This window comes from Corythoichthys intestinalis, chromosome 14, assembly GCF_030265065.1.
Source record: "Corythoichthys intestinalis isolate RoL2023-P3 chromosome 14, ASM3026506v1, whole genome shotgun sequence".
NCBI classification, from domain to species: domain Eukaryota; kingdom Metazoa; phylum Chordata; class Actinopteri; order Syngnathiformes; family Syngnathidae; genus Corythoichthys; species Corythoichthys intestinalis.
The window spans coordinates 28,966,219-28,978,483 of NC_080408.1; the positions used below are offsets into that span (position 1 = coordinate 28,966,219).

The 12,265-nt window shown below is 39.6% G+C and overlaps 1 protein-coding gene across 2 annotated transcripts in view; it reads right to left on the reverse strand.

Moving 5' to 3' along the window:
- Nucleotides 1-7,668, reverse strand: part of xkr4 (XK related 4) — a 36,134-nt gene extending 28,466 nt beyond the window's left edge. For both annotated transcript variants that reach the window (XR_009066991.1, XM_057857853.1), the window contains exon 1: nucleotides 6,253-7,668. Coding sequence is in view for 1 of the 2 variants with exons in the window: in XM_057857853.1 (XP_057713836.1) it covers nucleotides 6,253-6,950 (698 nt within the window). In the remaining variant the exon portion in view is untranslated. The remainder of the gene's footprint in view (nucleotides 1-6,252) is intronic.
- Nucleotides 7,669-12,265: the final 4,597 nt, after the last annotated feature.

Here is a 12,265-nt window from a genome sequence, read left to right on the forward strand (position 1 = left end):
AAAATATTACAATTTTGCCTACAGGTTATTAAAGTTAAAAAAAATATATTGTACTTGACTTAAATAGTTTCCCTTAGTTATAAATATCCATCCATCTATTTTTAATATACATTGTTCTCATTGGGGTTGCAGGTGAGCCTGGTGCTCATCCCAGTTATAGCTTAGAGTAGGGCTTTCCAAACTATTCCACACAGGACCGCAGTGGGTGCAGGATTTCATTGGACACTTTTTCACCAATCTGATGTCTTACAAGGGTAATCAGTTGATGGCAGTCAGGTGCTCCTTGTTTTATCAAAAAGCTTATTGGTTAAACTGTCTGTGCTCGATCGGTTGGAACAAATTCAATAGAACACATTCATAAGGATAAAGATATCTCGCCAATATACTGTATGTTTGTGGAAAACCGGCCCCGACTAAAAGCTTTAAATAGCTTCTTTAGAGTGTCCTTTTTGTGCATCTATCATTGTACAGGCTTATAGTGCATCTGGTTGTATATGACATTTATTGTATATTTTGAATGATGTGTGAATAAACTGAACTGAAATGAAAGACCAGGACCCACAACAGCTCTTGAGGACCGGTTTGGAGACCCCTGCCTTAGAGCAGAGGTGTCTAAACTATTCCACATAGGGCCGCAGTAGGTGCGGGATTTCATTCCAACAAAACAAGATGACAACGTTTCACAAATCTGGTGTCTTACAAGGGTTATCAGTAGATTGCAGTCAGGTTCTGCTTGTTTTATCCAAAACTTTTTTGGTTAAACTTTCTGGTCTCGATTGGTAGGAACAAAAACCAGGACCCACAGCGGCCCTTGAGGACCGGTTTGGACACCCCTGCCTCAGAGGTTAAATTTCTGGGAAATTATGTTGGGGGGACTGGGTTTTGGAGGTGAACATTCACAGGTTTCAGTCTTGCTATGGAGAAAAATCTAAAACTGACAACAAGTTGTTGGAGAAATACTAGCCTGCTTACTAATTACTGTTGAGGTGCCATTTCCCATGACATCCTCCCTGTTATGAAGCATAGTTTGTGTACCTCTTTTACTCTGAATCTCGCTTTCCATGACTGCATGAGTGATCTGGTCCTAAAAAAATGAAGTTTGATGTTCTTCCGTTTCCTATCCTACTTAACTTCAGCGTCACAGATGAGCTAGAGACAAAGGCAGACTACACCCTGGACTGGCCGCAACTAGTCGCAGGGCATAAACTGTATATAAAAACAGCCAACCATTCACGCTCACATTCACACCATCATTCATAATACTGCCTACTCAAAGTCTGGGGAATGTACGGCATACTTATTAATTAAGATCAGCAGAGGAGGGTAGAGTAGCCAAAAATGTTACTCAAGTAAGAGTAGCGTTACTTCTAAATAATATTATTCAAGTAGTGATCCAGAAATTTACTCATGTAAAAAACTATTCGTTGAAAAGAATACTCAAGTAATGTGTAACATTGTGAGTAACGGCTTATAATGTAAGATATTTTTAAAATAATGGTATATTTTCTTTCTCAGCACATCTTCATTTATATGATCTGTTGCTATTATTATACTGTACAATAACCTATTACATGACCATATTAGGCCTAAAAGATGACACAAAAAAATCTAATCAAAATCAAATTCAGACCAAGAACAACACTAAGAAACGTCACCCGTCCGAAGAGCATGAGTGCCCTCTAGTGGAGAAACATGGTTACCTCTGATTGGTATTAGGGAGTTATGTAGTTATTGTTGTGACGTCTCATTGGTGAAACTGAGAGAGCCACTGTTGGCATTTCTGGCAAAAGTCAATATGTAGAATAAAGAGTATAAATGTAACAAATCTTGTGTAGCCCAAAGTAGCTGAGTAAAATTAGCGCTTCTTCTTCACAAATCTCCTCAAGTATAAAGTATTGCGTGGTAAAACAACTCTATGAAGTACATTCATCTCAAAAAGTCACTCAAGTAAAAGTAACCGACTAAATGTAATGCGTTACTACCCACTTCTGACGATCAACAACTTTAACCATTCAGACTCACATTCACAAAGAAAGACTAGTGTTCAATGAACCTAATATGAGAACTTGAGAACATGCAAACCACATACTAGACAGTGGCAGGAGCCTGATTCAAAGGTTGAGTGTTTCACCTTTAACTTAATAAATGTGGGTAACCATTCAACACAGTAAGGTGCAATTTATGGCGATACATGTTCAATCCATTTGTACTGGGAGGGTGGATGGTAAATTCCAGTTCAAATGGATTGCGTGTCTACTTCTGGCAATGACAGCAAATGAGTTATTTGTCATGATTCTTCACAGAGTAAAACTCTATTCAAACATTTCGTTTAGCTCAACAATTACACTAGATGGCAACATTTAGTCACAATATACAAACTCACATTTATCTTTTAAGAATTACAAGTCTTTCTATCTGTGCATCCCTTTCAAAGAAAGAATGTTAATAATGTTAATGCCTTCATGTGGATTTATTGTTATAATAAACAAATACAGTACTTATGTACAGTAAGTTGAATGCATATATCCGTCTTGTCTTATCTTTCCATTCCAACAATAATTTACAGAAAAATATGGCATATTTTAAAGATGGTTTGAATTGCAAATAATTACGATTAATTAATTTTTAAGCTGTGATTAACTCGATTAAAAATGTTAATCGTTTGACAGCCCTAATAAATACATGTATATTAAGGGTGTAACGGTACATGTATTTGTATTGAACATTTTCGGTACATGGTGCTCGGTTCGCAATTAAGGCGTACTGAACAAGTTTCTGACGTAATGTAACCCTTACTTTTCGAGGCTGTGAGTCGATCGGGTTACAGTTTCTTTGTGTAGATTATATTTACTCCGTCTTTTCTACTATAATGAGGACCAACACGGTAGGACAGTATAACCCAGAAACGTCAACAGCACGACAACGTGGCCGCCACGAGAACGCAGTGAAACGCGAGCGTTAAAGTCAATCAGCCAATGCACACCACTCGCAGTGCTGCCGCGTGTTAGACGCGTCCCAGAAGCGGCTCAACACGACGCACGCGATAAGAACGGCAGAGTTTATTATTTGACGCAAGACATGACCCTCCTGCGTCAATACTACTACCGGTAGCTAGGCTCGGGCAGACCGGAAGTCAGTCGTGTAAAAATACGGTGGATCAGGTCGATTTTCAAACTAATATGCAATCGTAACCCACTTTTTGAGTCCATCAGATCTCTTGAGTGGTAGATTGGGGCACAGTTGACTTTTCTTTGTTGATTTACTGCTGTCTTCTCTGCTATGATAATAACCAATACGGCCCTGTGTTCAATACAAAACCCTCCTACCACAACAAAACAAGTAGGAACTAATATTCACATAGGAACTAAAGTTATACAACATAAAATATACAATATAAATGAATACTACATCACATTTGTAAAATATAAACACATAATAAAATAAATAATAGCCCATTTAAATAAAATAAATTGAAATGAGCTAAAACACCTGTAATTAAATAATAATACACAGATCCTGCTTACACAATTAAATTTATCAATTTCTGTGTGGCGCTTTAACTTGAGAAAACCCACCAATAAAGCTTTTGAAAACCGTTCATAAGAAAAGAAAAATGATTCATTGAGGCATTTCATTTGTAAAATACATGTTAAAATCTTTGTCATTGGGATTGCGCTTCTCTTTAGCACAGGACTTCTTTTTTCTTCTTTCTTTTAGAAAGAAAGCTGACCAATACGCGGGCTCTGAAAGGCAAATTGTTTTTGCATTATCTTTAAATACCCGCGACTTTTTGAGCAGAATTCTAACTTTGTATAGGCTAATGTTCCTATTGTTGAAAGGTGTGTTATAAACAACTAGCACATTTATATTTTGCATTGTTTTCTTACTGTACCGAAAATGAACCGAACCGTGACCTCAAAACCGAGGTACGTACCGAACTGAAATTTTTGTGTAGCGTTACACCCACTAGTATATATCTAGAATTTTCCTTAAAACCCCTGAACTATTTTGTTGCTTGTAGACCTTAATTTATTCACTGCCATTGACAATGATAACATCCAAATCAATTTCAACTGGGAAAGCTGGTGTTGACTGATCATATTTCACTGCCATTGACGGCAATGTAAGTCCTATTCAGCTTGACTGAGGTTCTGGCAGCAATTGAAAGACTGCTTCCAGCCCTTCCAGTCAAAATTGCAGCCAATGAGTTAAAACTTAAGAAGAAAAAAAATAAATTGTTTTAAACCCGAGACATACTACAGATTATAAATACTTCTCTCCAAACAGGAGAGTTTCCACAGACTTTAAAAACTGCAGTAATAAAACCTCTCCTAAAAAAAACCTAATCTGGATGCCTCAACCATTAGCAATTACAGGCCAATATCAAATCTGACATTCCTGGGGAAAATTATCGAAAGGGTTGTGTTCGAACAGATCCAGACTTTTATGATGCAAAACAATCTTTTTAGCTCATTTCAGTCTGGATTTCGGCCACAACACAGCACCGAGACCGTGCTTATCAAAGTCCTAAATGATATTCGTCGGAATACCGATGCAGGCAAATCATCTGTTCTGTTATTATTGGATCTCAGCGCCGCATTCGACACGGTTGATCACAACATACTACTCAGCAGATTGGAACAGTGGGTAGGGCTTACTGACACTATTCTTCAGTGGTTCACATCCTATTTACATGATAGGGATTTCTTTGTGTTAATCGGAAACTATCAGTCAGAACGAACCAAATTCACGTGTGGAGTCCCTCAAGGGTCAATTCTTGGACCACTCTTATTTAACATCTATACGCTTCCGTTAGCTCAGATAATGGAACAGTATGACATCTCCTATCATGCCTATGCAGATGCCACACAACTGTACATTTCTGTGTCCCCACATGATTATAGTTCCTTAGTCTCCCTGAGTAAATGCATTCATCAAATCAATGAACGGATGTGCCAGAATTTTCTCCAGTTAAATGTGGAGAAGACAGAGGTGATCATTTTTGGGCCAAAAAAGGAAAGGTCAAAGATAAACAGGGAACTTGTCAACACAATGTCACTTACAGCTACAAATCAAGTCAGGAACCTTGGCATAATTATTGATTCAGACCTAAAATTTGATAGCCATCTAAAGTCCGTCACTAAATCCGCTTATTACCACCAAAAAAATATAACCAGAATTAAGGGGCTTCTGACTCAACAAGACATGGAAAAACTTATGCATGCATTCATTTTCAGCAGATTGGACTATTGCAACGGTATATTTACAGGTCTTGATAAAAAATCAGTCAGGAAGCTGCAGCTAGTACAGAATGCTGCAGCCAGAGTCCTCACAAATACAAGGAAGCTGGACCACATCACACCGGTTTTGAAATCGCTACACTGGCTTCCGGTGAGTCAAAGGATAGACGATAAAATACTACTGCTCGTCTACAAAACACTTAATGGCCTTGGACCAAAATACATGCTTGACTTGTTAGATTCCTATGAGACATCTAGATCCCTAAGGTCGTCTGGAACCGGTCTTCTGCATGTTCCAAGAACAAGAACAAAGCAGGGTGAGGCAGCATTTAGTTATTATGCTCCTCACCTCTGGAACAAGTTACCTGAACGTCTGAAGTATGCTCAAACTGTTAGCTCTTTTAAATCAGGGCTAAAAACGCTTTTGTTTAGCACTGCATATCCATAACTGGCTATATATTTCAATCTACCTGCTTTCTATTCCTCTTGTGCTTATCTCCATTGCTGATTTCAATTATTATTATTAGTAGTAGTAGTTTTTGTTTTATTTTTATTTCTATTTTATTTGTTTTTATTCTATTTGTGATTAAATGCGATCTTTTGTCTCTGTTTTTACGTTGTATTGATTTAAATGTGATTTTTATGATCTTCATGTGATGTAAAGCACTTTGAATTGCCTTGTGTTGAAGTGTGCTATATAAATAAATTTGCCTTGCCTTGCCTAAACACCCAATCTTTTATTTACCCGATTCTGATCTTGTCTAAGTCAGCCCTTGCATCTCGGTTTTACCGAAAGCGGCATTCGGAGAAAAAAAGTTTGGTCATCCCTACTTTATGTTAAAGGGAAGGTACGAGCATCCCATATTAGTGTTTGCTCTGTACTGGGGTTGAGGGGTAAAGATGGCAGCTGCACGCCAAGCTATGGTAACACTATCGGACGCGACGATGCCAAAAGGACGGGGCTGTGTCACTGTTGATTTTGTTCCTCACCCCATTCCCATCCCCATCCTACCTCCAAATCTGGCCCAGCTGGAGGATGTGGATAAGGGACTGAGAGAACCACACGCAGAAAGAGTAGGAGGCCGAGCGTTTCCGAGTCCGGCTGCCAAACGCAGTGCTGCGGGTGCTGTTGGTCGTAGTGTTCTTACTAGCGGTCGACGCCTGTCTCTGCGGCGTGGTCGGGGGATGCTGAGCGCTCACATCGCCGTGAGAGGCCGAGCCGCTCAGCAGCTTATTAGCGTCCATGTGCGAGCAATCGGCGGCTGATTCCGCTCCGTCGTCCGTAGCGAAGTCGTGGACGAACCATCGGAAGCTAAAGAGCTGCACAGAGAAGGAGCCCAGGACCACGAAAAATAGCGTCAGGCCGAACCACCAGTAGTCTTGGTGGAGGAAATAGTCGACTGACAGCCACACGTCAGTGCCAACGTCGGCCACATACACGGCCACTGCGGCTACTATCCACAGGCAGTCCCACACAGTGTATTTCTGCTGCTCCTGGCCCAAGCGAAGGCACGCCGTGTTGGAACCCCCGCCACCGCCGCAGCACCGAGACTCTCCGTTGGCAAAGTCGCCGTCCCCGATGCCCGCTGAGTCGGGCTGGCCGCCCGGGTGGAGCCCTTGCACCGAGCCGGAGTGCTCAGAGTTCTGCAGGGGGGTGAAGGCCACGTCGCTTTTCTTCATCTTCAGGACCCCGTCCGATTTAGCAGCCATGATTACGCGCGTATATTCACACTAGTCTATTATTTCAGCCACCTTCGGAGCCTCTCCTCCACCCCTGCCTCCTCCGCTCACCGTCGACACCCTTCTGCGCGCGTCTCCTCCTCCTCCTCCTCCTTTCTGGGCAGGAGAAGCTCCGCTACACTGCCGCCGGCACGTCATAACATAAAGCAAACAAAAAGCGAGACCGGACTGCTTACATTTCCCCCGCTTTTGTTCTTAATCTAATGATAAGTGAGCTTCTTTGTACGATGTTCCACTAACAACTAAACCATTGTTGAGTTTTGTGCCAGAAGCGCACGCGCGCAGGTTCTTGTTCTGCGGGTTGTCACAATAAGCAGATGAACCCTGCAAAATGAGGTTGATGGATGGAGAGAGTGAAGAGGAGGACGGCCGCAGTCACCAGCTTCTTCAATGGCAACGACCAAAAACTATGACATCATCTTTCCTGCCCCCACCCCACCACCACAAGCACACACACACACACACACACACCTACACATTTTTGTGCTTTTTCGAGATTCGTTAAAGAATGAAATAAGATAGCGGGAATGCACTTTGAATACCACAGACGGCAATAGATGTCCAATCAATTTTGACTGCCAGTTCCTCCCGGTCAAAATAGATTGTATCATACTGTATACTCTGAATAGATTTAGGTCATTCCAGAATTGGAGGACATTTAACATTTATCAACAACAGCCTTCATATTTTGTATACAGTGAACCCTCGTTTTTCACGGTTAATGGGGACCAGCACCATCCGCGTGAAAAAATGCAAAGTAGCCCCACGCCCCCAATTTTTTTTTTTTTTTGGATTTTTTTTTTTTTTTGTGTGTGTGTTCACTGTATTTATCCCTTAAAGACCTGCAACATGAATCAATTATCAGAGAATCCCCAAATTTGAAAAATAAGGTCCTAATGAAACCTTTTTTTCCAAATTTGTCAAAATGAATATGAGTAATTTGCGCTCTAATATCTTTAACCCTAGCTAAATCCTGTTTTTTTTTTTTCCTCATGGAATCTGCAGATGCATGTGTTGACTTGCATCCATCATTTTTGTTTTCATAAAGAAATGTCAAAATTCTGAATTACTCTCAAAATCATGAAATTGGAGGTGTATCAAATGTGATAAATTTGGCAATAAAGGGTTACTTCATTTAGCATTTGAGTGGTGTATATATATATATATATGGCGTAAAACACTCAGGTGACTCAAGTTTCGCTCTGAGACCCCCAATTTGGCCAACTTTCAAAATTGTCCGATTTGCATGTGTGATACATCATTGGAAAAAATTAAAATCTCAATTTTCTGGGGGAAAACATTTTTGAACAGGAGTGCATTTAAAAGAGGAAAAACAAAATTTAAACAGCGAAACCCTATCTGGAGGTGAGAGCACGCGAGAGCAGAATTAAAGACGCCATGACTTTATAATGAGATATTATCGCATACTTACCTTGTTTCGATCCAAAAACTCAATGTAGCATGTTTCACTGAGTGTCAAGACAGCTGTGAATGGCCAAAGCTGGATTTTTTGGGGATTTTATGGGTGAAACATGGTAATATAACAAGGGTTGCGATGCAGAAATCGCAGACATCAAGGAGTGGTCGAGATTTCCTTTTTCATATATTTACCCTTTTAAACGTTTTTTTTTTCAACTTTTTTTTTTGTTTGGATCAATTATTTATCATCTAACATATCGGAGAAAATGCGGCAGTAACAAAAAAAATACAATTAAGCGATAGTTATGAGATAGCTATCTGTGACTTTTTTACAGACGCCGTATTTTTCATTGTGACATAATTTGTTTAAATGTTTAAAACGTGACAAATTTTTTTAAGTCGTTTTTTTTTTTCTTAAAATGAAATTTGAGACATCAATTAATGATTCTAAGCTAAAAACGACAGACATTTTGAATAATAAATATAATTAATTACCTTCGTTTTATGGCTGGGCTGAAGCAGAAGCGGTTGCACGATGTCTGTAAACGGGGGTTTTCAGGGTAAAACAGACAAAAATAGTTCGGGGGCCGAATGCGCCATGAATCTGCTATGGCAGCATATAGACATATTGTTCTATCAAACACAACAGTTGTTTTGGCTTAAAACATAGCAGTTTCTTTTAAATAGGAGTGCAAGAGCAGAAACTGCTTTTTCAGTCTTGTCTGTGTTTTCCGCCATATACATACATACTGGACTGTCTCAGAAAATTAGAATACACAATATTCTAATTTTCTGAGACAGTCCTTTACATTAATCCACCATTTAAAGCAGGGGTGTCCAAACTTTTTGCAAAGGGGACCAGATTTGGCGTGGTAAAAATGTGGGGGGCCGACCTTGACTGACGTCCTTTACATAGAACAATATACAGGACTGTCTCAGAAAATTAGAATATTGTGTATTCTAATTTTCTGAGACAGTCCAGTATATATATGTATAGGTGTGTGTGGGTTTGCGTGTGTGCGTGTGTGTGTAAGGCATGTTTTTTCAATTTTATTTCTTCAAAGTATAATTAAAAAAACAACCTTTATGTATATATATATATTTTAATAAATGGTTTTTAAGCACTTCAAATGTAACTAGGGCTGCAAGCAGGACTGAATGGGCGCTCGCACTTTGGCGCAACTCGGACAGCACGCAGGTCAGGGTGGTGGCAGATCATCTCCCTCTTATCAGCTTCTGAGAACCTAACTTGCACGGAACTCGCCTCTTGTTTTGGGATTAGAAATACATTCACACACCTAAGTGAAAAAGCCCCTAATGAAGAGAGTCCTACAAAAAAGGAGGTGCTACTGAGCTGTGCAGCCACGCCCTTACTCAAAACCCTAATGAATCATCTAATTGGGCCAATTCGACCAAGTGTGCCAAATTTTCTGGGTCTATAAGCTGTGTAAGTCCCTGAAAAAAATCTACTTCCTTTTAACGGCGAGTAAAGGGTCGTCACGGCAACAGACAGAGACGTGTGGACATGGGCCTTAAATTGTAGCCTTACAAGAGGTCTTGAAACTACAGTGACCAACCTGAAAAGAACTGGACATGTATAAGTAAAAGAGTGACTTTCTGTTGCCACTAGTTGGCGGTGTAGGGTTGATGCAAATGACCCCTACAGGACCATTCAGGGTACAACTCTCACCACGCATGGGACGGTTGGCGTAGATATGTTGTATGTCTGCCAAGTTATAACTGTTCAGAATTTGTGGCAAGATGAAATGGCGACGGTCATTTTCACTTTCCTGTTGGACCGCTCTGCTTTAACGAAATCTCAACATATTTCATCAGGCACCTGAACACATGTCTTAAGGCTTCCTTGAAATAGGTTTGAGGTCAAATTATTATTTTTTTTTCCCTCCCAGGAGGAGCTGGTCTCATAAAAAGGGCCGTTTCCTGTTCAACCAGCAAGGGTGCACCAGGCCTAAAATGTAATATTTCAATGCAGTCCTGCTCAGGCTGGGATACCTCACATACATGCCAGATATGAAATAGATTGAACATTGTATGAGGGAGTTATTAGTCATTTTCTGAATTTGGTGATTTGCTGAAAAAATGGCCGACTTTGGCACCCCAACCAGGTCAGGCCCGTGAATGAAAACACACCATTTTGATAACTTAAGATTTCATATGCCTCATGAACACTCTCGCCAATTTTGAGAAGCATCCAACTAATTCTCTAGGCGCCAAGGTCTTAAGTGTGCACCCTGTTAATCGATAAATTTTCACATTTAATCCAAAATACCCGATTTCCTGTTGGGTTTGGAATATGGGTGCAAGAGACTCTTTGGAGCAGTTTTGCACAACGTATCGACTGCCTGAATTTCATCGCTATACGTTGAAAAAACCTAAATAGAGAGGCCTTTTTTTTTTAATTCAAGGCAGCGTCACTGAGCCAATTTGTTACATTTTTTCACAACGTTGCAAAATTATAAAATTCACGAGAAGCCGTACGTATGTGCATATTTTGGTGAGTTTTCGAGCATGTTCAGGCCTCCAAATTGGCTATTTTCATTTTCCAAAGAGAAGAAATAATAGTACTCCTTTGCATTACAATAGGGCTCTCACATACTTAGTGCTCGGGCCGTAATAATTATGATACTTTTTAAATATGTTACTGTCCCACTGAATTATTTTTAAACAAGAATAAAGCAGAATAATGCTCTGCGTTATCAAATGCTTCATTGAGTGAGTCCACTCAAATCTACTCAAGCTGCTCACTTACACACAATGAGTTGCTACAGCAACTGTTTAACAAACGATGATTGACGCATGCGGCGCTTTGATGTTTGCTTCTCTGGCAAAATCAAACATCAATGTCTGTCAATCTTTGTTAACTTTAATAAGAAACTCCATTGCACTCCCTGCCTGACCAACAAAGAGCAGGGAGATGGAGGGTGGGCGATTGAGTGAGACTACGCGATCGGCTCGGGAAAGCTCATCTGTATTTTTTGTTTGTAATTGAAAAAAAAATCCACGATAGACTGAGGGCGCAAAGTTTGAAGCACGAAGTAATGAGGGATCACTGTAAATTAATTTCGCAAAATCCAAATAATCAAGGGGAAAAGAAAGCCTGAAAGTATTTCCAGAAATACCAAATACTTTAAGTCTGGAGAACACCATAAAGATTCAATTTTTCTCTTGCCCTATGATCTCTCCTCCCATAACCTCATAGAGGAACTGGAAGGAAATTTAAAGATTTAATTTGATGTAATTTTTGTTTCATTGCCGTCTCTTGTAACTGTGGGGACATTTCTTTTAATATATATATAGTATTTCAAATGATTATTCATGGGACGTGTGGCCCACACGACCATTTTCCTATAACATTTTTAGCATGCGGAAAGGTCACTAAGTTGATATGCTATAGTTTTGACATCATCATCAGATTTCTAAAAGAATAGGTAGAGTGAATTTATGGCCTCGCTTCTACTTTTCTATTGATCTAAAAATATTTATCATTCATTAAATATCTTGCACTACCACATGCTACCCTGTTAGCCGTATAATCAGAATAAGACAATTTAAAACAAGAAACCCCTAACTAAATTTCCATTTGTAAATTTGACCTCATTGTTACCAGTGAGCCTGTTCTTGTGATTAACCCAAGTAAATTAAGTATCAAATCAAGTAATAATAATTTTACCATTTTTACAGTCAGTTTAAACTGCTTGATTACTCTTATTATCCATTATGGATGAATAAGTACCAGAAAATCTGAAAAATAAAGGCTTATTTTTCAAGAAATCTTACATTTCTGGAATGACCCAATCACCTGAAATACTTTGATAACTTCTGACATACACTGTACTAAATTATGC